General features: G+C 43.8%; 1 protein-coding gene across 1 annotated transcript in view; it reads left to right on the top strand.

The window, feature by feature from the left end:
- The window catches only part of COG5 (component of oligomeric golgi complex 5), a 367764-nt gene that overhangs the window by 329030 nt on the left and 11687 nt on the right, over window positions 1–27047 (top strand). Inside the window, exons 18-21 of the mRNA XM_065401879.1 lie at window positions 1077–1314; window positions 16582–16658; window positions 17206–17332; window positions 18168–18247. Of these exons, the coding sequence (XP_065257951.1) occupies window positions 1077–1314; window positions 16582–16658; window positions 17206–17332; window positions 18168–18247 (522 nt within the window). The remainder of the gene's footprint in view (window positions 1–1076; window positions 1315–16581; window positions 16659–17205; window positions 17333–18167; window positions 18248–27047) is intronic.

Genomic DNA, 27047 nt, shown 5'->3' with positions numbered 1-27047 from the left:
CTTTGAACCATCTGGCACTGGCCAATGTCGGCACTGGGCTAGATGGGCCATTGGTCTGTCCCAGTATGACCATTCTTAGGAGGAGGTTGATTTTGAACAGACTCTCCTGGTTTGGAAAGCCCTTCACGAAGAGAGACATAGCTATATTTGAGACCTGCTATGAGAGCCTGGTCCTGGTGGGTACGTGCACTCTGACACCATTTATCTTAGAGTGAGAGGCTCCATAGTCACAAGTAATGGTGAGCCATAATGGGTGCTATTTGCTTCCCCTGCACATCTTGCTACAGTTCATCCATTCTCCTTTCTTAAAAAAAAAAAAAAAAAAAAAATCTGTTGAAAACAGTATCTTTTCAAAGATGTTTTTCCCTTTTGCTTTTCCACTTGGCTTTTACAATATTTTTTACCTGCTGCAACCTTTCCTGCTGCTGGCATTAGCACACACTCTCTGGTTTGATCTTTTGATTCAGACTGTGGACTAAATCCTGCAAGATGTTATGTGCTCTCAACTCCCATTGACGTCTGGGAGGGCTCTACAGCCTGGCTATAATTCAAAGAGAAAGAGAGCGATTACTGATTACCATGTCCTATATCTTGCAGGGCTCTGTTTCTTCACTGATTAGAAGAGAGTGCCTATAATCCTGGGTGTGGGACTTGAACAATCTAAGGGACTAATTCTGTGCAGAGATTGGGCTTGGGACAGACTGCACTAGTAACCTTGTGACATGTAGCTTGATATTATGTGATCTATTAGAATATTATACAAACAGATGGGACACTTAAATTTGGGAGCTGGATTTAGAGCTTTAAACTACAGGCTGATGGAGGGCCTGCAAGCTGGATGGGACGGGGTGATTTCCTCTATCTTGTGATGGTAGCAATGGTAGATCAAGAGATCTTTTAGACTGCAGTCCCAGAGGATTTACACACTCCTTTGTTCCAAGCAGAAATAGGATGCTGTAATTCATGCCACCAAGGAAAATTACTACATGGGATAAGAAGAAAATTAAAAAGAAATTTAATAATTTTTAGTTGTATTATAAAAATGGATTTAGCATCTTTTTTTACATTTTTGGCAGATCATTATCCAGCTCAGGAAAACCAGATGTCCCTTGTTCTCTGTACATGAAAGAACTACAGGGCTTCATAGCAAGAGTCATGAGCGACTACTTCAGACACTTCGAGTGTTTCGACTTTGTCTTTGACAACACAGAAGCCATTGCTCAGAGAGCAATTGAACTTTTTATTCGCAATGCCAGTCTACTGAGACCCCTTGGTGAAGGTGGGAAAATGCGACTTGCTGCTGACTTTGCACAGGTAGACTTAACCAGGGCTGGCTTCCATTTTGTTTGTTTCCCTCTTTTAATGGAAACATGTAGATACTTGGTAAATAAGCACTTTTTCCCCCCTTTGCAGCTGCCTGTTGTCTATACAACTTAGTTGGGTCTGCAAGATTTCATCCTGTGAGAAATTGAATCTTGAGAAATTTATCCTCTAAATAATCAATGAGGGCCCTTCTCATCATAAGGCAAATTCAGTAAAACCCTATACCGGTGCATTGAAATTCATCAGCATTTTGAAACTTTTTAATACTGAACAATATTCTTCAGTGCTAGATCCATCATTTGCTACCACTCCCCCCACGCCACCTCCCTGTAAGATGGTTTTCCTTTCTTAATTGCTTTATGTCCCACAGTGCCAGCACTGATTATGGTCATGGACTGACCTACTTTGTAATGTAGCATACAAAAAAACATAAACAGAGTGTGAAGGGCCTGCACCTTGCTGTGAATACTGAAAGAACGACAATGTTGTCTGTGTTTCTGCTGGTGACATAGTCAATTTCTCTGTTTCATATTTTTTGCCTTAACGTATATTTGACTGGTGAACTAAGCACAATCAAGTAGATAATTCCAGTTCCAGTGAGCTACTTTCTATTTTCAGATGAAAGCATCTTAATAGTAATACAGTGCAAGTGAACCTGTTAGGGAAAATAACACAAATATTCAGCACTTTGTTATCCTGATTCTAGGTCAGTTTCAGGGTATTGGTCCTTATTTTCAAAGCTCTAAGGAGCAGCTTAAGATCCAAACATCTCAGAGACAGCCTCTGCCTCCAGCTGCATTCAACAGGGGCCTTGGCTGACATAGCTGACGGTCAAATCCAAGAAGGCTGGTGACAGAGCATTTCATATAGAGCCCTTAGTTGTGGAATTGGCTACTACTAGGGAACAGGTGGGACCAGGTCTTGTGGCCTTCAAGGCTCATCCCTTCATCAAGCTAAACTGTGTAAATGCCTCAGCCACATGCCGCTGAATAAACCACCTGGATTCACCGACTAGTTTGTAGCATCACAATCCTTCAGCAAGAAAGTTAATGGGAGATTTTCCATTGACTTCAGTGGGAGCAGGAAAGGGGCCAGAATGACCTAAAATGTGGGGCGAGGAGGACAATTGATTCCTTCTCCTGCATAAATATTGATGTACTTCTTAAATTCAGTAAGTATTTATATCTGATGTTACAGTATAGAGTGCCTTATAAATATATATTATTATTATGAAAATACCCCCTTTCTTTATCTTTCTAAATACATCTTTTTTATCAATCAGGTTACAGTAAGAGTTGCCTCTTATCTAAAAGGCAGTGGTATGTTGTTACCTCAGTGTGAGGGGGTTTACACACTGTCTCCCACTGTGTTATCTGTATTTACTGAATGTGCAATGGGATGAGTTCTCTGATCTCTATGCTTTTATGCTGCAGGAGAAGATTTTAAACTAGACCTACAATTGCTTGGTTCTGAGTCCTTCCTCTTTCCCTGTCTAGTGTTCCCTTCCTCTCCTCTTTCCTCCCCTTTACCCTCCTCTCCCTGTTTAAGTTGTACTTGTAACCAGAAATAGCTGGATGCTGGTCGTAGGCTGGGCCTCCCCTGCTACTGCTGCTTAGTTGCTGTTCAGCTTTTCTGGTGGCAGCACTTCCAGCCCAGCTAGCGAGGAGGCCTGGCAGGGGAGATCTGATATACTGGGCCATAGAAAACTTAGTGTAAAAATAAAATGCTTGGTGCAATGATACTCTAGTATGGATCTCTCCCTTCTGTTAGCATTGCAAGCGGGGGGAAAGATCAGCCCTACCACTTATCAGCAGTCAGTTCAAGTCCTCCAGTATATATATCACCAGTGAACTGAGAACCTCTATACAATCCCCACAATGCCATATAAAATTGTGTATTATAGATGCTCTCTGGCACTTTGGCTAATTGTGTGACATGCTGTCAGATATACTCATGAGCATTATCAACATGAAATGTTCTGTAACTTGTGTGCTTCTGAACATCATTTAACAGAACACTCAAGATGCATCTTAATGCCTAAAAATATTTGCAATGATGCAGGATTACTGTCCTTGATGCAGGATTACTGTCCTATATTGTACCACTTATTGGAATTCCTGTGATTTAAAAGTGTGACAACATTCGAGGGTTGAATTGCCTGCAATTCTTGCTGACTTAGAACTTTTATAGAAGCCATCTGCACAAAATCCAAGAATGGGACTGCTGTTAAGTTAACTACTGTTCATTTCTGGAGCAACGTATTTGGTTAAGGTGGAGTTTTTGAAAAAATAAAAATCATTCACTACCCTGGATGTGCTGCTAAGCTTTCCTTTCACTTTTAGAACTAGTTAAATTGGAAGTGGTTTTTCTGGGGTCAGTTGAGCCCTCTTAGATGACATTTTCTTGACATTTATATTTCCAATGAGGTATCAGCTGGGCACTGGAGAACCTTTTGACCTGCTCATTACTAAGAGTTTTGTTACTTTGTAACAAAACCAAGGCCACTCGGGTTACAGTGACCTCCATGGATCTTAGACACTCTTAGATTCAAAAATATGCTTTAGAATCATACATTGCCCTTTATATGGCATGCAACTCTAAATGATTGATAGAGCCAGTAAAGCAGAGAACGAAATTTAAACACTACATATTCTGGAATTTATTTGGAAGGAACAAGGATTCCTCAATATTTGGGCATAGATATTGATAGTCTGCTGAGATAAAGTTTCTAAACTCATAAGGAATAATGTAAACATTAATGAGAATAAAAATAACAATTGCACAGACACAAACTAGGCTAAAAATTGCAAGGGCCATCAGTCCTCATGCTACACAACATAAACTGATCACCTGATGGAGTCAGACAAAATTTTCCTTCCCTTTAGGGTATAATATAACATAGTTAAGTGCTATGTACGTATACATGGTGAAGCATTTACAAGAAACCACACTTGTTAGACAGCCATCCCAAACATAGTGGTTACAATTGTTTTCCACCATTATTGGCGCAACCAATTTTTCTTGGTCCCTTTATGATTCATTGTAGTTATAGTTCTATAAATCTTCTATTTATTTTGCAGTTTTTGTTTGTTTCATTGTATTTCTAATTCTTGTCCAGTGCTCCAAGGGTTGCTACAGGCATCGTGAACTCTGCTGACATTCTCTATATTCTGTATCTTGTCCCATGGAACATTTTGATTTGGTTGAATCAGTATTTTCTGATGGAAAATGTTCTAATGGAAAAATTTCAACCAACGCTAGTTTTAAACCTTTTGACGCATCTAGTGATATTACTCCATTTTGCTAAGGTTTCTTTAGAATTTTGTGAAAGTCTTTGTGCATTTAGTAGCTCAAATGAAGCTGGAGTTTATTGATATTATGGAATTCATCGTAGATAGGAGACAAGGAGCAGTATTTATTTTTAAGATCGCTATGCAGCCCATAAAGAGGATTTGACTAGATTCGTAATGTTTTAGAGATTGTTTTGAGGATTAAATCAGTGTGGAAGGAGACTCTGTTAATAAGATTAAGACCAATTTTAAGTCATGACCGGTTATTTGGTAATTTAAACTAGAGTTTCAGGAATTGAGTGTAGGTGAAAGTCCAAGGGAACTATTAGTTTGTGGGGGTTGCATCTTGTTTTGTAAAGTTCATTCTTGCATCCAGTAAATCCTAATTTGGCACTGTGGTGGGGTATATAGAAACCACATGCTGGGCCCAAAGGGCTTAAAAGGCAGTATTGGGTCCAGGTAGGCTTGCTCCTACAGGCCTGATGAGCATGCTCCAGCTGGAGGAGTGGGTTAAAAGGAGCTCAGAAGCCCAGGAAAGGGATGGTGGACAGGCTGCAGGAGAGAAGAATCCTTCTTCATGAAGTCAGACAGAAAGTGGACCCTGAGAGATGACTGCATAGTGGGTATGGCCCCTAGGCAGTGTCTTCTCTGGCCACCTTCCACTTTGAGAACCAACAGGTCTTGCAGGCCCTGCTCATTTGGACTTTGTGAAACTATTCACTGTTTGGACTATAGGGGCCAAATCCCAAACTGAAGGAGCACATAAGTGGGGAGTAGCAGGGTGGCAGATTTAGGTTGTCTATGGGGAGGAACCTGCTGGGTTTACTTCCTACAGTGTGTTGACCTGGGACCCAGTGGAGAGAGAGGGACCAGGTCCCCCTACCCACGCCCTACTAAAGGACAAAGGCCTAGATGCAGTGGGGAAACCCAAATGCTCCTGGCCTGCGGCAGGAACCAGGCACCACTACCATCCCCTCTGACAGTGAAACAAGGGGTTGGAGGGCAAGTGCACTAATCACTAGGCCACCCGGCCCTCCAAGCACCCTATCACAGGCACTAGAAATGATGGGGATGCACTGTGATCTTCATAGCCAATTATTCTAAAGGAGAATTGAATAATAGGAGGACAATATGGTCCCTCTCTTTAGTGAAATAATCAAATAAAAAGATGGTGTCTGTTCCATAAAATAAATGATTATTGCAAAGTCAGTGCTAGTAAATACTAGTACAACCGAGATACTTTTTTTCTATTGGTTAGCCTGTGTGGGGTGGGAAATGGGTACACTGAAAGACACTTAACCTTTCTGTGCCCCACTTTAGCTGTAAAATGGTTATTTATTAGTATATTTAGTTATATCACATGCCTGGTGAAGCTTAATTAACATTTGTAAAGAGATTTAAGATCTTTAGATCAAAAGGGGTCAGATGAGTGCAAAGTATTTTTATTTATGCAAGAAATCCTTCCTTGCTAGTCTCTTATGATGGAAGCTAAGGAACCATTAAGCTTTAATGCAGAAAGGCAAAAACTAGTTGGACTAAAGTATACTTAATGTTTGATGCTCTCTCTTGCTAGAAGAAGGAAATTATTTTTAGTGTGCAGTATCTTGGAGGTGTTTCACAGCTGAAAAATTTACTTTAAATACTTATTGTTTTAGAATTGTTATGTGGTGGGGAAATTCAATTCTACATTCCTTCATGGTCAGCTTTTTTCATATAATTTAGAATTCTTCTTCGAGCAATGGTCCCTATCTGTATTCCAAAAGTGGGTGCGCATCCACACCATGCGCTGGAGCTGGAAGTTTTTCAGCAGCAGTGTCTGTTGACCTGCATGGTCACCTTACATCACCACAAGCTCCTTGTGAGGTTATAAGAGGCTGTGTGGAGCAATGTGCCCTCAGTCTCCCTCTTACCACATGGTCGGAGTTAGAATCCTCTCTTCACACTTGTAGCCTCTACAAGAATGACAGTCCATTGTAGGTAGATAGTTATTCCTGCTTCTCTTTTCTTATTTCTGTAAATAAATTGAATTAGTTAATGAATATAGTAGCCCCGTATGGGGCCTCCCCGATCCCTTTGGGGGATTGTGCCCCACATCCCAGGGTTCAAGAACTGCACCTTATGCCCTCACTCATTGTCCATGAGCGACGAGCACACGTGTTGTCTCTACTGCCTGGGCAAGATGTACCTTGTCGTCCGCTGCGATATCTGCAAGTCCTACTCATCAAGGACCAGTGACGCTTGACTTCTGCACCTCTGCAAGTTCCTCAAGGCAGAGGCACGCCGGCCTCATGTGGAATCTGATCCCGAGCCATCAGTGCCGACAGTTCACTGCCCCTCGCCAGCGGTGAGCGCTACACCCTCGGCTTCATGCCTGGATCCATCAGCACTGCCAAGATGTGAGAAGGCACACAAGGAGAGCCACAAGCATAGGCGCCAACTCCATGGGTGCTCCGGAGCTGGAGCACCCACGGGGAAAAATTGGTGGGTGCTCTGCACCCACCGGCGGCAGCCAAGCTGCCCCCCTGCCCCAGCTCGCCTCCGCCTCCTCCCCTGAGCGCGCTGTCCCCGCTTCTCCTCCCAGCGCTTGCCGCCGTGAAACAGCTGTTTTGCGGTGTAACAAGCTGTGGGAGGGAGGGCGGAGGAGCGGGAACGCGGCACGCTCAGGGGAAGAGGCGGGGCTGGGGTGGGGATTTGGGAAAGGAGTCCAATAGGTTCAGGGAGGGGATGGAGTTGGGGCGGGGACTTTGGGGAAGACGTTGGAATGGGGGTGGGGCAGAGGTGGAGTCGGGGCAGTGGGGCGCGAGCACCCACCGCCGCCAGGAGAAGTTGGTGCCTGTGGCCGCAAGGGATCTCATGAACACCGCAGCAGGTCCCCGTTGGAGACTGCTGCGATGCACTGCGTTTCCTCCCCAAGCCGGGCTCGGGCAGGTGAGATGTCATATGACAACCTCACAGGGCCACCCCCTCAGGCAGAGGGCAAGGTGAAGCAGAAGCGAGATCTCCCAGCATCGCCAGCTCCCACGATCATTGAGGGTCACCATAGCCCGCCAGTGCATGCGCCTCAGCCATGGCAGGATTCTCTGTGCTCCATTCCGTGTACCCCTCCTCGGTTTGGCCAACAACCAGATGTGCCCTGGACACTAGGCCAGACAGATCTGCTGGTCCCCACATCCCACCTTTAGCTGCTGTACCTGCCCTAACCGCTTCTCTCGGCCCCACAGCCACCTACACTGGAGGGTGAGCCACTCCTCCTCAGTCACGACCCACCACCACCGGTTGCGGTACCACTTGCACCGACGACTCTGCCACTTCCAGAGTCTTCTTCAGACTTGGAAGGCTTCTCAGCAGAAGAGGATCCTTCTCTCCAGTCTCCTGGCATAATGCGGACTCCTGGGCATGCCCACCTTTTCCGATTCCCTACGCTCCAGGCCTGTCTGGGTGGTACCCTTATCCTTGGGGCCTCAGTACTATCAGGACCCAGCCTCGTGGCACCACTGGCCTGCATGGGACCTTCTCGCCAGCCATACCCCAGCCCCTCCACTGGCCAGTCGGTGACCTAATACCAGCCCACCCCAGCCCCTCCACCGGCACCGATCACCTTGGACCCAGAAGAGGATCTGAAGCTTGACCTGGCACCGCCAGTACCACTGGTCTTGATGGCAGCCTCCTCCTCCCTGGACAAGGCCCCAATCCCACCAACCGTCTTACCTTCTGACAACCATCACCAGTACCAGGAGCTGCTACGGAGGGTGGCCTATGACCAGGACTAACCCTGACCATCTGCTGGATGTTCTCCAGCCTTGGGGACCGACGCAGATATCTCTGCCCATTCACAATGCCATTCTGCAACCCACACGCGCGGTATGGCACATGCTGGCATCCTGCACCCCTACACCCAAGAAAGCAGAACTCAGGTACTTCGTGCTGGCTAGGGGGGCTGACTTTCTGTTCTCCCACACATACACCCCGGCCTCACTGATCATGCACACAGCCATGGAACGGGCACACCAGCACTCCTCATTTCCACCTCCCCACCCCACCCCCGGATAAGGTGGCGAAGCGCCTGGACCTCATGGGCCGCAAACTCTATTCCTCCACAGCCCTCCAATTCTGCAGCTCCAATTATCAAGCTGTGTTGGCAAAGTATGATTTTAACAGTTATGCCAGGCTGGCAGAGTACTTGGAGAACGTCCCGCAGGCAAGTGGCAGCGGTTCTAGGCCTTGCTGGATGAGGGCCACCTGACGGCCAAGGTCAGACTCCAGGCCGTAGTAGGCAGACACATCCTTCCTCTCCCTGGCCACGGGGGTGGTGATGGAATGCGAAGCGTGGCTCCAGTTGTTTGGTTCTCTTAGGAAGGTCCAATCTACCTTCCAAGGCTTCCCCTTCAATGAGGATAAGCTGTTCTCCACGAAAACGGCTAAAGCCCTACACTCACTGAAAGACACATGGGCAACCCTCTGGCCCCTCGGGATCTACATCCTTGTCCCCGACACTGGAAACCTAAGATGCAGTTCTGGCCGTGCTCCTACCTGCCATACCAACCCACCTATACCAGGTACCAAGAGACGGCCTGCTAGTGCCCACAATGCCAGCACCCATGGCCATCGGTCACCGCCACCTCCACTGCCATGCCTTGCCACCAGCAGAAGACCCAATTTTGATGTGACGATTGAGAGGTGTGAACCCCCCACCTCACTGACTGCAGCCCCCTGTGCCACCTTCAGGGGCCGTCTTGCCCTATTCGGCCGCCATTGGGGCAAGATCACCACAGATCGATAGGTATGGGAGATCATATGACACAGCTACTCGATAGAATCACCTTCCCCTCTCACCGGGGTCTCCCCCCCAGCTCTCTCCGGGGACCCCCGCCCATGACACCCTCCTTCAACACGAGGTGGACACCCTCCTCAGGAAGGGTGCTATCGAACCCGTGCCCGCCCTCTTAATCAGCGGGGCCTTCTACTCCCCGTACTTTCTCATCCTGAAGAAGGACAGAGGCCTCCACTCTATTCTCAATCTCTGCTTACTCAATACTTTCATCAGAAAGATCAAGATCCATACGATGACACTAGCATCCATCATTCCTTCCCTCCCCCATGGGATGTGGTTGCAGTGGTTCACAGCCCTCAACATGAAAGATGCATACTTCCATATCGACATCCACCTGGCCCACCGCAAGTTCCGCCACTTCTGCATGGGTGACAACCACTATCAATTCAGGGTCCCCCAGATTTTCCCCAAGGTCTTTGCGGTCGTAGCAGCGCACCTCTGCCGGGGGAGGGCACTTTGTCTGCTGATGGCTCCATCCCTCACCCAAGCGGCAATAGCAGGCATAGCCGTCCGCTCATGTCTCACCTCACTGGCCATCTGTGTCAATGAGGAGAAATCTGTGCTCCTCCCGATACAGACAATCCACTTAATCAAAGCATGCCTGGACTTGGTCGAAGCGCAAGCCTTCTTCCCAGCAGATTGCTTTGCCACCCTCACGACCCTCATGAAGACCCTGCGCCGCAACCTGCGCATGCAGGATGTCTCTGTCTTCTCGGCCACATGGTGGCCTGCACCTATGTGACGTCACATGGGCGCTTCCATAGGCATTGCCTGCAACTGTGGCTCCTCTTGGTCTGCAGGCCCCACATTGCACACCTGGGCTCATCCTTAGTCATTCCCAGCTGGGTCCACGCCTCACTTACCTGGTGGACCAATCCTACCAACGTGCTCCGAAGCATCCCATTCGCTACCCCTATCCCCACAGCCACCCTCACCACAGACGCCTCTCTGGTGGGGCGGGGCACACACTTGGTCAGCTTCACTGCACAGGGGAAGTGGACTCCCAGGGAGGCACTTATGCACATCAACATACTGGAGCTGCACGTGGCCCACTGGGCCTGCCGTGCATTCCTGCCTCTGCTGCGCAACCAACATGTCCATATCCTCTTGTACAACACTACCGCCGTGGCATACATAAACAGACAGGGTAGCACCAGATCCCGGTCACTCTGCATGGAGGCCACGCCTCTGGAACTGGTGACTCTGCCACAACATCGTGCCCTATGCGGTGTACCTCCCAAGGGTGCAGAACTCCATGGCAGACTCACTCAGCAGGTACCTGGTACCTCAATCACAATTGGGAACTCCACGACCCTATACTCTGCTCCATCTGCCGGGCCCGGGGCACTCCCACTCTGGGACTTCTTTGCTACCCATGCAAACCACAAGTTCCCCCTCTACTGCTCCAGGGGTCAGGACTCCGAGGGCAATGCCCTCCGTCTTGTATGGTGGGATGGCCTTTGGTATGCTTTCCCCCAGTTCCCCTCCTTCCCCCGGTCCTCCACAAGATCCTCCAAGACCGATCCAGGGTCATCCTGATAGCCCTGCACAGGCCCCGACAGTTCTGGTTGCTGACCTATTCAGACTGTCGGCTGCCCACTAATCAGCCTCCCCACCCAGCTGGACTGTCTCACCTAGGACAACAACAAGGGTTCGCTACCCCAACCCGGGCCTACTCCAACTGATGGCCTGATTTTTTGGATGGGGCTTGTGCATAGCCAATGCCTACTCATCACCCATCCGCTGTATCCTTACACACAATAGGCGGGAGTCCACAAGAGCATGCTATGGTATGAAATGGAAGCAGTTCACCTGGGCACAACTCCGCCACCTCCCCCTCCACGCTGTCTCCGTGCCCATCATCCTAGACCACCTCCTGGAGCTCAAGAACTCGGGCCTCACACTCAGCTTGATCCGCCTTCCGGAGCTCAGTGCCTTCCTCCCTCCCATGGATGGCCAGTCAGTGTTTACCCACCCTACCACAACCCAGTTTCTGAGGAGCCTGACGAACTGCTTCCAGCCAGTCCTTACCCCTACCCCCCACCCCCGGACCTCAACCTTGTGCCATCTTCCCTCACCCGGCCTCTATTCTATCTACTGGGCCACATATCCACCTATCCATGAAGGTCCTCTTCCTGGTGGCCATCACCTCTGCCTGGCAGGTCAGTGAATTAGCAGCCATGATGGCTGACCCCCTGTATACAGTTTTCCATAAAGACAAGGTCTCCCTGCGTCTTCACCTTAAGTTCCTCCCAAAGGTCATTTCCGAGTTTCATTTCAACCAGTTCACCCATCTCCCGGTCTTGCATCCTAAACCACCCGGCACTCTTGCGGACAGGACGCTGCACTCCCTGGATGTCCAGAGGGCACCCTTCTACTTGGACAGGATTTGTGCCTCCCCATGCCTCTTCATAGCCATTGCAAAACAGTCAAGAGAACAGGCCCTCTCCTTGCAGCACATATGCAGTTGCATCTCTAAGTGCATTACAGAATGCTATGCGTGCTCCAATGCGACGCTGCCCAGCAGAATCACGGAACACTCCACATGGGTGCACGCGACCACCTCTGCTTCCCTGGCAGACATCCCTGGCTCAAGATCTGCCATGTGGCAACATGGCGCTCTGTCCACACCTTCACAGTGCGCTACATCATCGACCACTGAGCAGCCACAGACATGACCATAGTATGTGCCATCCTGCAGCAGGACTTATCCATTGCATCCTCGCACCCATCTCAGAGCTGATCACTGCTCTGTACTCACCTGCATTTGGAATACATATAGAGGCCATCACTTGAGGAAGAAGAGACAGTTACTTACCTGTAACTGGAGGTTCTTCGAGAGGTGTGGTCCCTATTTGTATTCCAATACCCGCACACCTTCCATTCTGCTGTGGACTCTCTATGCAGTGGTAAGAGGGAGACTGAGGGCATGTCGCTCCACACGGCCTCTTATAACCTCGCATGGAGCATGTGGTGATGTAAGGCGACCATGCGAGTCAACAGACAGTGCTGCTGAAAAACGTCTGGCTCTGGTGCATGGCGGGCATGCGCACCGCGTCTGGAATACTAATAGGGACCACACATCTCAAAGAACCTCCATTATAGGTAGGTAACCTCTTCCTCTGCTCTGCCACTAATATTTGTTTCAACATTCTCGGCTGCTCAAGTGCTAGAGAAAAGCATTTTTAGGTAATGTTTGAAAACTTGGAATTCTTTAAGGCAGGAGGAAAAGTAGTTGCTGAAATATTTTCATGTTAATATTTTCCAGCTGAAAAAAGAAACTTTTAGTAATGAGAGGTTTCACAAACTCCACAGTAGTCACTGAACAATAACTTCACCATGGAAGATTGTTTAAAAACATTCAGCAGTAGATGCATGCTATATGTGGGCATTGTATTAACTTCACCTTTAGGTTGCTGAACATAATCCACTCAGACAAGACAATCATGTGACACAGTTTTTTACAATATAGCTAGCCAGTGAGTAGTGCAACAAATAATAGACCAACTATAGCCATGGGCTGCAACAGGGTCACAGGGCGAGGGTAATATAAAACAGACTTTTTAAGGGTTAGATGTTCGCAGCATGCAGGAGTCTCTGAGATCAGACATAAATTTATATAGAAATTGACCAGGAATCTGTAAGTTTATTGAATTACATAAAACAAAATAAAACTTTAAAAGCACTGGATTTTGGCCAACGTTAAAAGGGTTGGGAGGCAATGGTAGGTCTTGTACCATCACTGGCATCCCACATCCCTCTCAACACGCATATTTGAGGGTCCTGACTGTTCAAGGCCTAAACAGACTTGCAAGCTATACCAGCTTCTGCTCCAGGAAATTCCCAGAGCTTGTGCTGGCAGATCCATGAGAGTGGACCCCATGGGCTTGGGATGTTTGTTTGGTGCTTAATGCATGGGAAAGCCTATCTTCTCTACCTCTCAGCTCTCACGAGGTTGCAAGACCAGCTTATACTCATTGATTTTAACCCCAACTGTGAAGCTAATTTAACCTGGGCATCTGACCTCCCAAAATTGTGATCTGGGGAAAAAAATAAAAGAAGGAACCAAAAATGTGCCCCATCCTTATGTTTTTAAAGTCCATAGCACATTGCTGTGTAAGAGATCAGACCCTCCCAAAATACATGAAACCCTGCAAATGCATCATACAGCATAACTGTGCATCTCAGCACATTGGAAACAGTAACTTTAAATCATAATATATCTGTTATAGCTAAACAAGGTGTATCTATAAGCAGCTATAGGAAGGAAGGTTGGTACAACTGCTGTTGGTAGGACAAACAGAAAGATGTTTCCTCCTACCAGCCAATCCCAGCACCTGAAAAAAGTATTGGGATTGACCAAGGGCAGCTCTTCTGACAAGAGCCCTTCTTCAATGGCTAAAATGAGTGTTGCTGCCATCCAGACTATTCACAGGCCCTGCTCCAGCACCCGTTATCGTGGCCAACAGCAATCTTTATTTAAATATAAAAACTGGACATAGTGTGAATACAAGAATGAGGACACACACCCCTCATTGCAGAAATATGCTCACACACCCCTCATTGAAGAATCTAATGCAGTCTAACAAATAAAAAAATCAAATTAAAAAGCACAGTCTTTTACTCCTCTGAATTTAACCGAATACATCAAGGTACAGTACAGACCCTGTAGCGCTGGAGATCTAGAGAATCTGAGTTTGTTGTTTATGTGTATTTTTACCAAATTAGTTTCACTCTATTCCCACTTTGCATGACTCAATTCTAGAGTCTACTGTAGACTTCCAAGCTTACAAAGAAATATTTCTTTGGCAACTAGTACTTCACGATGCAGCCATCTGCTGACTTTTAAGTTTGTCTAGTTCTGGCAATAGTAATAATTAGAATGAATTATTATGAATAGTAGAATGAATAAAGTTTGACATTTAAGGGACAGAGTATTCTAAAGTAAAGTATGTTCTTTCAAATACTTAAGACCAAAAAATATGAATTTAGGGACATTCCTAAAGCTTATATAATATAGAGAATTGAAATTTGTTTTAATGAATTTAAGTGTTTGGCTTTGCTGTAGGAAACAAAAGTACAGCTAAAATCTTTCCACATTATAATCCACTTTGGGGGGGAAATGTGTTGGGAAAAGGCGGAATATGAGGTCACCTTTGTTTGGTTCCCTTCCTTGTCATAAGGAGCAGTTTGCTCCATATATCTTGATTTTCAAAGGTCCAAACAGCAGTTAGGTGCCTAGGGTGGAATTGTCTAAAGCACCTAAGGGTGCTCTCATTGAAAGGCAGATGCTTCCTCCTACCACCAGCCAGTCCCAGGAGCTGGAAAGACGTGCTGGGGAAATCTCATCCTTAACCCTGTTAACTTTCAGTGAGAGTTAGATGTCTACTTTATTCTATCAAAACTGCCATGCTTTCTTTTATCATTTTCACTATGGAGAAATGAACCTGTCTGAAAGTATGAGCACAGTTTACCATGCCTACTTTGTTCTCTCATGCTCACAGTAACCAAGAATCCTGCATGTACAATTAAACGTTCTTTATGAAATCTGTTTGTCAGCATATGATCTGATGGTTCTGTTTCAGATATCAGTACATGATTGGAAATAACAAGAATATTAAAGGCCTTGTTATAAATGTCTTGCCACCAGTGACGCTAGTTCAGTAATGTTCTTTAAATAGTGTCTGGTTGTTTGCACTATCCTGCTCTGGCTACTCAGTTTTAGCTTTGCCCCTTTGAACCTTAATTTAATTGTATGTTACGTGGAAATAGAAAGAATCAGCCAATGAAAGTCAAATACAAGTGTGTGATATCTGAATAGTCTTTTAAGTTAGTGATTTAAAAAATTATATAGACAGAATTAAGTTGCCATCCCACTATTGTTGAGTTCCACCTTCTCGAATGGCAAAAATGAAAATTCATCATGTTTGGATAAAAGCGCTCTGGCTGCAACTTATTGGTTTTGTGGGGGTTCCATATTTGTATTTCAGTGACTCCATATAATGTTTTCTCAGTTTACTAATACACCTCTACCTCGATATAACGCGACCCGATATAACACGAATTCGGATATAACGCGGTAAAGCAGTGCTCGGGGGGGCGGGGCTGTGCACTCCGGCAGATCAAAGCAAGTTCGATATAACGCGGTTTCACCTATAACACGGTAAGATTTTTTGGCTCCCAAGGACAGCGTTATATTGAGGTAGAGGTGTAGAAACTGTGTGTTTTCAACTTCTGTTTTATTAAACTCTAAAATCTGAACGTTAATTTGTTCTTTTTGGCTTATACATCCTCACCATTAATCAAGATTCTGCAGCTGAAACTCAGTTCTCTGTACTCTGTGAACAATGTACACACCAGAACAGAGACTAGCTCACTCTCCAAAGGCAGTAAGAGTTTCACAGTGCTAAGTGTTTAAAAAAAAATTACCTTATTTTTGTTACTGAAGCAGCAGAGATCACTCAGAGCAGATTGTTAAGAAGTTATCACTTTTACAGAGACATTCTTTTGACTATGACCACACTTTAATGTGTGTTAGTGACAATAGGTCCCAGCAGTCGTCTTCTAATTCATGTAGGCTTGTGCCCAAGTCTTTTGTGGGGATGTGTGTTTTCAATCATAAATCCCTTAACAAGCCCTTTCACCAGAGGGAGAATCAGCCACTTTTGTCAGGGAGCCCTGGACCTGTTTCCAGTAATAAGGCCCCATCAATAGGATCACCAGTGTCTGTCTACTATCCCCTTTCTTTCCAATCTTAGCCCAGATTGTGGGATACGGGGAGAACTTTACTCCACCAGTAAAGATGAAACATATTGAGATAAACAACACACCAAACTCATTGGGAAAGTTCATTGTATCTCTCACATAATTGCTCCATGAACCAGAAAGTCTGTAGCCAACATAACCACTGCCTGCTGCATGATGGTTGTGGTGTTGCAAATAAGAGAGCAAAAAAGCCCTGGCCCAGTCAATCTGCCGTGTGGAGAAAATTTCTTCCTGACACCAAACATGGCAATTGTTGATATGCTGATGACCCGTCCCACGACCTCTACTTATTGTTTATAGACAAACCAATTAGATACAGAGCTTTGCATTTGGGGACATTTTGATATAAGTAAAAGTCTTTTTATTCTACAGATGGAGTTAGCAGTGGCCCCACTCTGCAGGCGAGTGTCTGATCTAGGAAAGTCTTATAGGCTGTTGAGGTCATTCAGGTAAGTTACAATCAGAGGATCTCTAGCAATTGGTAATGTGGCCAAATAATATTATTGAATTAATTTCCTACTTATTGTTGCTTGTGATTCTAATTAAAAACCTTCTGGCAACTTCACATGCGAATTAGCAACAAATTAGTGTTTTTCCTTTTAATTTTTATTCATACTGTAACTACAATTTGGTGAATTTTGTCATGCTAATGTCAGCTAAATTGTACCTTCTTGCATTGTATTTGATGTTAGTTCTTATGATAATGAACTGTGTAGTCAGACCGAGGGTTTTCATAGAAATATAGAACTTGCATTGCAATGTTGGGAGATTGTTTAATTAAAATAATACGCTTCTTGTACAAATGATCACCTGCCAAATTCTGCATTACAAAGCAATGATGCAAAGCGGCAAAAAACAAATGAGATGCATAGGCAGAAATAATTCTGTCTCTAAAAGGTCTAGCACAGTATTGGCACGCTATAAATAATAATATTCTAAGATGTATCTTTTTCCTTTCTTTTCATGATTATATTGTGTAACTTGTGCTTTTTCCAGACCACTGCTGTTCCAGACTAGTGAGCATATTGCCAATAGTCCAGCTGTGGGAGATATTATTCCATTCAGCATTATTCTTCAGTTCTTATTTACAAGATCACCACCTGAATTAAAATCACCATTCCAGGTAACCAGGTCAAGCCATCTTCCTTTTTGAAATATTCCATTAATAGATTAACTCTGCTATACATCAGTGCATCTGCTCTAATTAGCTTTTGTTTGAACCCACATTCAGGATACAGTTTATTGGTTCTGTTGTTATTAGTTTGTGGCGAGGGTGCTCAGGTCACTGATTTTATATTTTGGTTAGTTTGTAGAAGTCAAAAACAAAAACAAAAAACCAATCATCCTGCAGATAAGCTATACTGAACTGGGTTCCCAATTTTTTTTTTATTCTCCCAGATAAATGTAGGAGTTTTCCTGGTGTTCATTTTAGAGCTAGCAATTCATAACTTAAAATATGTCCATGAAAAGAGTTCTTGTTGTTTTCTTTTATGTTGTTAAATTCTTCAAGTCTGTCGTTCAGTGGAGATGGAGGAAAAACTCCCTGTAAGAATTCTAAGTGAATCTACATCTTTGTGTCATCTAAAATTTCTTACATGAGAGCAGGAGCGCCGCCAGCTTTTCTGCCGCCCTAGGCGGCGGAAGGTCCCGCCCCAAAATGCCGCCCCCCACAGAGGCGGCGGAAGGTCCCGCCACCGAAATACTGCTGCAGTCGCCGCCCCCCAAATTGTAGTGCCCTACGCGACCGCCTAGGTCGCCTAATGGGTTACGCCGGCCCTGGATGAGAGACTGTTTATTTTTATTGCTGATTAGCAGTTGTGATCGTGATGAACCAGCTTCTCTTGACTTTAATTTAGTTTGCCTTTGTGTCTGACAATTGTGCATATTTCTTTGACATTATAGTAAATATCTTTTATATACCAGTGTTTAATGGGTTTGCCAATATTTCTGTGTATCAGAGAGCAGAATGGTCCATTGCCCGTTATTCCCAATGGCTTGATGACCATCCATCTGAAAAGGACAGACTCGTTCTCATAAGGTAAAAACAATTATTCTCCTGTTTGGATGTATTAACCTGAAGCAGTATTTTAGCTGAAAAACCAGGATTGCTCTTGTGAAGTAAGATGTGAGCTGTAGGGGATTTGTTCCAAAGAGTGTCACGTTCTGCCCATCTTTAGAGGTGAGCTGCAAAGAGTTTCCCCCCAAAAACCCACCCCAAAATACTCCTTAGTTAAATTTTAAAAGAGGGAAAATGCACACAAAGTGGTTTAGGAATGTAATATCACTATATTTTCACAAAATTACCTCCTTAATATCTTGAGAAATCTAGGTTCCAGCCTTCCTGCTTCCGATGCTAGAAGCGAGTGACATCACAGCCATAAACAAAGGGAATTAAAACAGGTGTTCAAAATGGAAAACTTTTGTTTATGATAGTTGTGGTATCATTCATTCTGCCAGAAAAATCAGGAAGTCATCAGCTCAGGATCTATAGGAGGTAGTAACTGTCTCAGATTTTGTTAATATAGTGCACTAATGACATCTTCCCATAATAGTTATGGACTTTTTCCTGATTTAGAATCTTAGAAAAGAGTTTTGCAGTTTTTTTCAAAACCTGCAGTTGACCTTTAAGAAATGTAATAGAGAAATTCAACAACGGTGCATAGCTAAGGAGCTACATATTTCTGATTATTCTATAAACTTGCTTCTACTTATTGACCATCACTTGATCAATTATCCAACATGCTAACAAAATCTACAAGTCATAAGTCCTGTGTCCTCTCCCTGACTTGTTTTCACATATTATTATAGACTATATAATTGACTATATGGGGAAGCAGTGAAACTGATTCTGTACAAAATGCTGTCCAAAAAGTGCACACAAAAAACAAATTGGAAAAACAGAGAAGAGTATTTTTCAGTCTCCGATCTTTTTCGGTTCCAATAATCTTAAAAGTTATGTGCAGCAATGGTAGTTGAAACACATTCAGACAAAATGGGACCTTTCAAGTGATGGGTCCCTTGTAGCAGGTGTTTTCAGAACTCTAATAGTACTGGGAAATAACTCTTTCTTGACAAGACCATGCAAACAATTGACCATGTGACTTCATAGTATCTGAGCCTTGGGTCCTTTTGGAACACTGGATTCATCATAAAATGCTACTCAGGGGCAAAGGTTAACATTTGATTTGTTTACGTTGCATATGACATGCTTACAAAGGCCTGACAGTGGCACTGCAGCCTGTGCTCTGGAGGATGGGAGGGGAAGTGCTGCATTTCACGGCCCTGCAGGACTTCAAATGCAGCTAGAATCCCTCCTGGGGCTTCAAGGGATGCATGATGGAGGAGCATGTCAGCTGAGCTGGCTCTTTATGCTACGCCACCTCCACTGATTCACATGAAGGGATACTGGGGCTGGGGCCCTGCCTTTCCCTGCCCCCTTTTGGGAGTCTCTTACTGCTATTGGTGCTAGCCAGGACAATGCTCCCACCCCTGCACTAAGGGCCTCGCCCCTGCAGGAGATCCTCTTGCAGGGCTGCTCACAATCTAGCCCAATGTGATTAGGAAGCAACATTGTGACTGTGTACTTATGTGCGTGTACATTCCAATCATCTGCTGAAATTATAATGGCTGGCATTTAAATTTCAGCCAGCAATATTTGTGTTGAAAAGAAATACTTATCTACCTATCCTTTTAAACAGAAATTAAAATATATAGTCAATAGAAGTCTGCTGTAAATATTTATACTTCATTAAGCTAATGATAGCACACAGAACAGATACAGGGTACTTAAGAGAATGGCTGGTTGATGTATTTTAGTACAGATTTATTTCATAAGCATCTGTGAGTTATTGTCCTGTGGTGGCTCACATACAATTGGAATTAGAATTTGGAAACTCGTGTACAACTATTAAACTGTTCTCCTTTTCTTCTATGTTACACCTTATTATATTTGAACCTGTTGCATTTAGAATATGTAAATGCTAAGTGACTCTTATCTGCATCGTTACTCTCAGTGTGCAACGGCAGTCAGAAATGCTAACAGAATATTAGGAACCATTAGGAAAGGGATAGATAAGAAGACTGAAAATATCATAATGCCATTATATAAATCCTTGGTACACCCAAACCTTGAATACTGCATGCAGTTCTGGTCGCCCTGTCTCAAAAAAGACTTATTAGAATTGGAAAGGGTACAGAGAAGGACAACAAATGTGATTAAGAGCATGGAACAGCTTCTGTATGAATTAAAAAGATTGGGACTTTTCAGCTTGGAAAAAAGACAACTAAGAGAGGGATATGATAGAGGTCTATAAAGTCATGAATGGTGTGGAGAAAGTGAAAAAGGAAATGTTATTTACTCCTTCATATAACACAAGAACCAGGGGTCACCAAATGAAATTAATATGCAGCAGGTTTAAAGCAAACAAAAGGAAGTACTGCTTCACACAACGCATAGTCAGCCTGTGGAACTTGTTGCCAGGGAACTATAACAGGGTTCAAAAAAGAACTAGTAAGTTGTTGGAGGGTAGGTCCGTCAATGGCTATTGGCCAAGGTCAGGGAAGCAACCCCATGCTCTGAGTGTCCCTAGCAGCCTCTGATTGCCAGAAGCTGGGCGTGGACCACAGGGAATGGATCACTTGATGATTGCCTGTTCTGTTCATTCCCTCTGGGGCACCTGGCATCGGCATTATCAGAAGATAGGTACTGGGCTAGATGGACCATTGGTCTGACCCAGTATGGCCTTCTTATATGTTTGTATTCAACACCTAAAATAAATATGCAAAATATGTCTCTTCACGTCTTAAATAGAGGAGTCTTTTGAAGGTCACACATTGGCTGATATGAATGTAATAATGCAGTTTGGCTAAAAAAATTAGGTTTTCTTATATCTAAAATCATGAAATCTTGAGGGTAGGTTGTAGTTCTACAGCACTCCCGCCAGTGCTGAAGCATTATGGGGTGATGATCACTTAGGGTGAAATCTCGGATCCATTTAAGTCAATGACAATTGACCTAATTGGGGCTGGGATTTTATGTATAGATGGGATTTTCAAAAGCGTCTAGGGCAGTGTTTCTCAAATTGGGATCTGTGGACCCCTGGGGGTCCACGACAATGCAATTAAACATTATAAAAACAGAGCAAAATATAAACAAGTCAGTGTATCATCATAAAAGCATCAGGGGAAGAGCAATCAAGACAAAAACTACTCTGACAAAAAGCTGGTGTTTTTTTAAATGGGGAAGATAGGTGCCCAGGATGAGCACGCTACATACCAAAAGTACCAACCAAAAGCATGATTCCCTGCTGATCCATAGAGTGATGGTGAGGCCCTACAGGGGAGATGGTATTATTATACTGTCACCAGCCAGGGCAAGGCTTTTGGAGGAGGTGCCTCTCCATTAAGGGCTTTCAAAGTCAACAGAACCCGCTTAAAATTAGTCTGCCCCTTTCTTTGCAACCAACAGAAAGAACACAAGGCAGTTGACCCTGGCTACGGAAGCCTGTGGCCAGGCTTGCTATTGCATTTTGTTCCAGCTATAAGTATTGTAGAAGCCCTGCTAAGATCTGAACTATGTGATGACATTTAACTGTATCTGAACAGTATTTCAGTAATTGTGCTAGCTAACTTTGTGCTGATAGTAGTTTTTCCTTGTTTGCATTTACAGCTAAACCACCTTCAGGCCTGATTCAGCTAACAGGATTGTTGAAACCATGTTAAGCCATGGTTAAATTTCATATCATAGACTAGGCCTAAGAAGAATTGAAACACTTGAATTTTGTAATCCCAAAGGCATGTATTACTGTTGCAGATTATCAGTGGGTAATGGTTTTTAGAAGAATTCGTAGTCCTTTTACTTTGTAATGTAGAATTTATTGTATAATATTACTTGTGGGAAATTAATTCTGGTGCATCTTTACAAATGGTACATTTACTGCTATTTCAGTTTGTAATGACTGCAGCTGCTCGAGAGCTGCTTTTTAAATATTACTGTAGTAGGGTTATCAGGTTCCTCACAGCTTGTTATCAAATCCCTTAGTTCCTTCTGTTCACTATGGAGTGACTAAATACTTTAAACCCTGCACAGTGTGAGTATGGCCAGCTGATAGCTATTAATGAACTATTTTTGTATTCCTTCTTGTTTGTCTTCCTAGGTCCTGGGGTAATACCTGGGGACTGAGTTATTGGAATTAAAATTGTATTTTGTAAACTAGTTGATCCACATACTTTTATTACAGTTTAAAAATCAAACCCCTCCCTTTTCAGCAAGGTTTCTTATTACTTAATAAAGTATCAAGTCAGATCCAGCTCCTGTAGACCTTCTATTGACTTTAATGGAAGTTAAATTGAGCCTGTTGTGGCTCTGAACTGCTGCAGTCATGGGTCAAATTCTGATTCCACTTACACTGTGTAAACCCTATTAACTCCGCTGAACCCAATGTAGTCACACCAGGTGTAATTACACTGGTGTAATAGAGATCAAAAGCTGGCCCAGTATATTAAACCAAGAGTTCTGAAACATTTTCATAGTGTGGACTATATCTTAATAGAGAAATTGTCTCAAGAATGACCCCCTTCCCATTAGCACTGGCAAAGATCAGTTTGTGAACCTCAGTATTAGATTATTCATGAAACTGAGTTACAACTTAATTTGGTCCACCCTGGTATTAAGTGCAAAAGTGTGACCAGTCCACAAGGTTGAATTGTGTTACAGACACTGGTTTTCCTCTTCATGCACGGACTGTTTAAATTTCCAGCTAAGTCAGACAAACCTAGCACCAGCCAATCAGATTGCAGACCGACTGGCCCTGATTTGCCAATAAGTGTATGGTATAAAAAACAAAAGCAAAGCACCCAACCAACACAAGCTTGTTCATAAAAATACTTTGATATAAGTTAGTTTTTGGTTGGCAGAACTATAGCACAATTATTTGAGCTAATTATTTTGCAAGCTTTAATAAAATATAGTCCTCTTCCTACTATTTTGTGTTTACATATAATAGCTTTTGTAATATTTTGATTAAATAGTTAGAGCCATACTGGTGTATTTTTATGGCATAATAGTCTATTTTCCATAGGTATCTCCTCTTTGCCTTATAGTTTACATAGCACTCTCTCTTAAAATAATAACAATAATACTTATTTGTAAAGCAATTCATGGCCCTGATCCTGTAATCTGATCTTTCATGGTGATCCGTGTGCCTTTATGGGGCCATGTACATTATTATTAGTATTATTTGTATTACTAGAGTATTTAGGAACCCCAGTCATTGACCATGAGTCCATTATGCTAGGCACTGCACAAACACAGAACAAACAGATAGTCTCTGCACCAGGGAGTTTACAGTCTGAGTAAGGGTTTGTCTGAGTGAATCAGATGGCAGGATTGAGGCCTTAGTATTCAAAGTATATAAACATTAACAAATTAATTAACAATCCATTTTATTGATATATACTGAAATTCCTTTAAGGGACAGTATCCAGATCATAGTTTTGTTAATTATTTTAATTTAGATATAAATCTTCATGTTTTGAAAGAATGTTTTATAAAAAAAGATCTAGTCTTATATAATCAGCTTGTCCTGAATTCCAAGAAAGCTGCTTTTTGAGCAAGCAAGTGAAGTAATTTAATAAGTGCTTTAAAATCCTCTTCTCTTCTTCTTTATGTGGGAGGGCATCTTAAACTTAGATTTTTTTTTTCTTACATCTGATGGCATTTTTCATGAAACATTAATATATGCAGAGCATCCCGCCAACCCTCTTTCTGTAGCCTTCTCTTACAAATGAGATCTGTAATGTGCATCACGTCTGATCTTTTGAAATGGAAAAAGAATTAATGAACAGATTTTATGTCCTTTATTAGATTTGAAGATGCTGAGTATAGGGCAATGTTGGGTCTAATCCCTTAGAGACCAGGTTCTGTAGATTATAATAAACAGGGTTTCTTCCTTTTTCTTAAACATTTGGAATATACACATAAATGACATATTTCTATATGAATATGATCCTGTTTCTGTTTCAGTGCTGCCTGCTACATGATATTTATTTAGCCCATAAAGCATCTAATTCTTTGACTGCTCCTTATTTACAAGTATCTTTACAATGTACTCGGTAGGAATAAATTGATCTACTCTTCCTGGTACAGAATTGTCATGGTAAAATGATGCATCACTATTTAACTTTTTTATGTCACATTGTCTAAACTAGTTTTTGTAAGTTAGGACTGGTGTAAGTTATATAATGTGATGATGTAACCTGTCTCATAATACTGTAAATAAAACTAGAGATTTAGGAACCTCTCTTTCGGCAGCATAAGTTAAACATTTTGTAAGAAGTGACACAATTTTGTGCTCTCAGCAAGTTAAGAGTGAAATCTGACAGCGTTCTTCAATGACTGAGTTCACTGTGTGCCGTGCACCTGACCATCATTATCAATATTGCTGAGGGACCCATCGCTGTATGTCAGTGTGCCAAGATGCTACAGTTATAATTACATAATTTCCTTCAAGGAGGAGGAATGAAGCTGCCACCCCAAGTTTAGTTCCTAAGTTAAAAATTGCTGCATCCCAAAAGATGAACAGTCCTATTTTTTTAACTGTATGCATCTTCAGCTAACCTACAATATGCTGGGGGCTAATTTAGCTACAACTAATCAGGAAAAAGATCTTGGAGTCATTGTGGATAGTTCTCTGAAGATGTCCACGCAGTGTGCACCGGCAGTCAAAAAAGCAAACAGAATGTTAGGAATCATTAAAAAGGGGATAGAGAATAAGACGGAGAATATTTTATTGCCCTTATATAAATCCATGGTACGCCCACACCTTGAATACTGCGTACAGATGTGGTCTCCTCATCTCAAAAAAGATATACCGGCATTAGCAGTCAGGCATTGCAAGCTTCCATAGGGCTATCGCCACTCGCTTCTCAACTGTCAGGGCAGCTCTCATCTTGGTATTCCTGCGCTTCAGGGCGGGGGAAAGCAACTCACAAAGTTCCAGGAAAGTGGCCTTACGCATGCGAAAGTTTCGCAGCCACTGGGAATCATCCCATATCTGCAACACTATGCAGTCCCACCAGTCTGTGCTTGTTTGCCGGGCCCAGAATTGGCGTTCCACTGTATCAACCTGCCCCACTGCCGCTATGATGTCCCAATTGCCACATCCTGTGCTGTTAGGAATGTCTGTGTCCATGTCCTCCTCACAATTGTCCTCATGCTGCCGTCTCTTAGCCAGGTTCTGCACATACTGCAGGATAATGCGCGAGGTGTTTACAAGGATCATTGCAGCACCATTGAGAAGTACCCCTTGTGGTTTACGTACTGGTTGGCAAGGTGGTCCGGTGCCAAGATAGGGATATGTGTTCCGTCTATCGCCCCACCACAGTTAGGGAACCCCATTGCAGCAAAGCCATCCACTATGACCTGCACATTTCCCAGAGTCACTACCCTTGCTATCAGAAGGTCAATGATTGCCTTGGCTACTTGGATCACAGCAGCCCCCACAGTAGATTTGCCCGCTCCAAATTGATCCTTGTACTGTAGTTACAAATGTGCACTCACCAGAGATGCCTTCTCTGGCTTCAGGGTCCAGGATCCCGCCTTGGGAGTGTATTGGGTCCAGGGTGATGAAAAGGTCCTGGCTGCCGGGGAGAACGGTTCACCTCTATTTTACGTGAATATTTTGTGTCTCGTTCTTCTGAAGTGGTTTTTTCCCCTCATCACCTCTGGGCCTTTGAACACCCCTGCTTCTCATGTAGCATGTGCATGCACTGCCCCAAACACACAGCTCCTTAAGGAGCAGAGGGGTAGCTGTGTTAGTCAAGCATATGAGCACCTCAGGGAGTTCTACTGCGCTCATTCACCTGCAGTTCTCTGGTCGTTTGAAAGCTCTTAATACAACCAAGTTATACGAGTCTCAGATACACTTTTAACACCCTTTTAACATAGCCTCAGTCTTGGGTGATTCATAGATTCTAGGACTGGAAGGGACCTCGAGAGGTCATCGAGTCCAGTCCCCTGCCCGCATGGCAGGACCAAATACAGTCTAGACCATCCCTGATAGACATTTATCTAACCTACTCTTAAATATCTCCAGAGATGGAGATTCCACAACCTCCCTAGGCAATTTATTCCAGTGTTTAACCACCCTGACAGTTGGGAACTTTTTCCTAATGTCCAACCTAAACCTCCCTTGCTGCAGTTTAAGCCCATTGCTTCTTGTTCTATCCTTAGAGGCTATGGAGAACAAGTTTTCTCCCTCCTCCTTATGACACGCTTTCAGATACCTGAAAACTGCTATCATGTCCCCTCTCAGTCTTCTCTTTTCCAAACTAAACAAACCCAATTCTTTCAGCCTTCCTTCATAGGTCATGTTCTCAAGACCTTTAATCATTCTTGTTGCTCTTTTCTGGACCCTCTCCAATTTCTCCACATCTTTCTTGAAATGCGGTGCCCAGAACTGGACACAATACTCCAGCTGAGGCCTAACCAGAGCAGAGTAGAGCGGAAGAATGACTTCTTGTGTCTTGCTCACAACACACCTGTTAATACATCCCAGAATCATGTTTGCTTTTTTTGCAACAGCATCACACTGTTGACTCATATTTAGCTTGTGGTCCACTATAACCCCTAGATCCCTTTCTGCCGTACTCCTTCCTAGACAGTCTCTTCCCATTCTCTCTCTGTGAAACTGATTGTTCCTTCCTAAGTGGAGCACTTTGCATTTGTCTTTGTTAAACTTCATCCTGTTTACCTCAGACCATTTCTCCAATTTGTCCAGATCATTTTGAATTATGACTTTGTCCTCCAAAGCAGTTGCAATCCCTCCCAGTTTGGTATC

This window comes from Emys orbicularis, chromosome 1 (assembly GCF_028017835.1).
Source record: "Emys orbicularis isolate rEmyOrb1 chromosome 1, rEmyOrb1.hap1, whole genome shotgun sequence".
NCBI classification, from domain to species: Eukaryota; Metazoa; Chordata; order Testudines; family Emydidae; genus Emys; species Emys orbicularis.
This window is presented reverse-complemented; position numbering and strand designations above follow the sequence as displayed.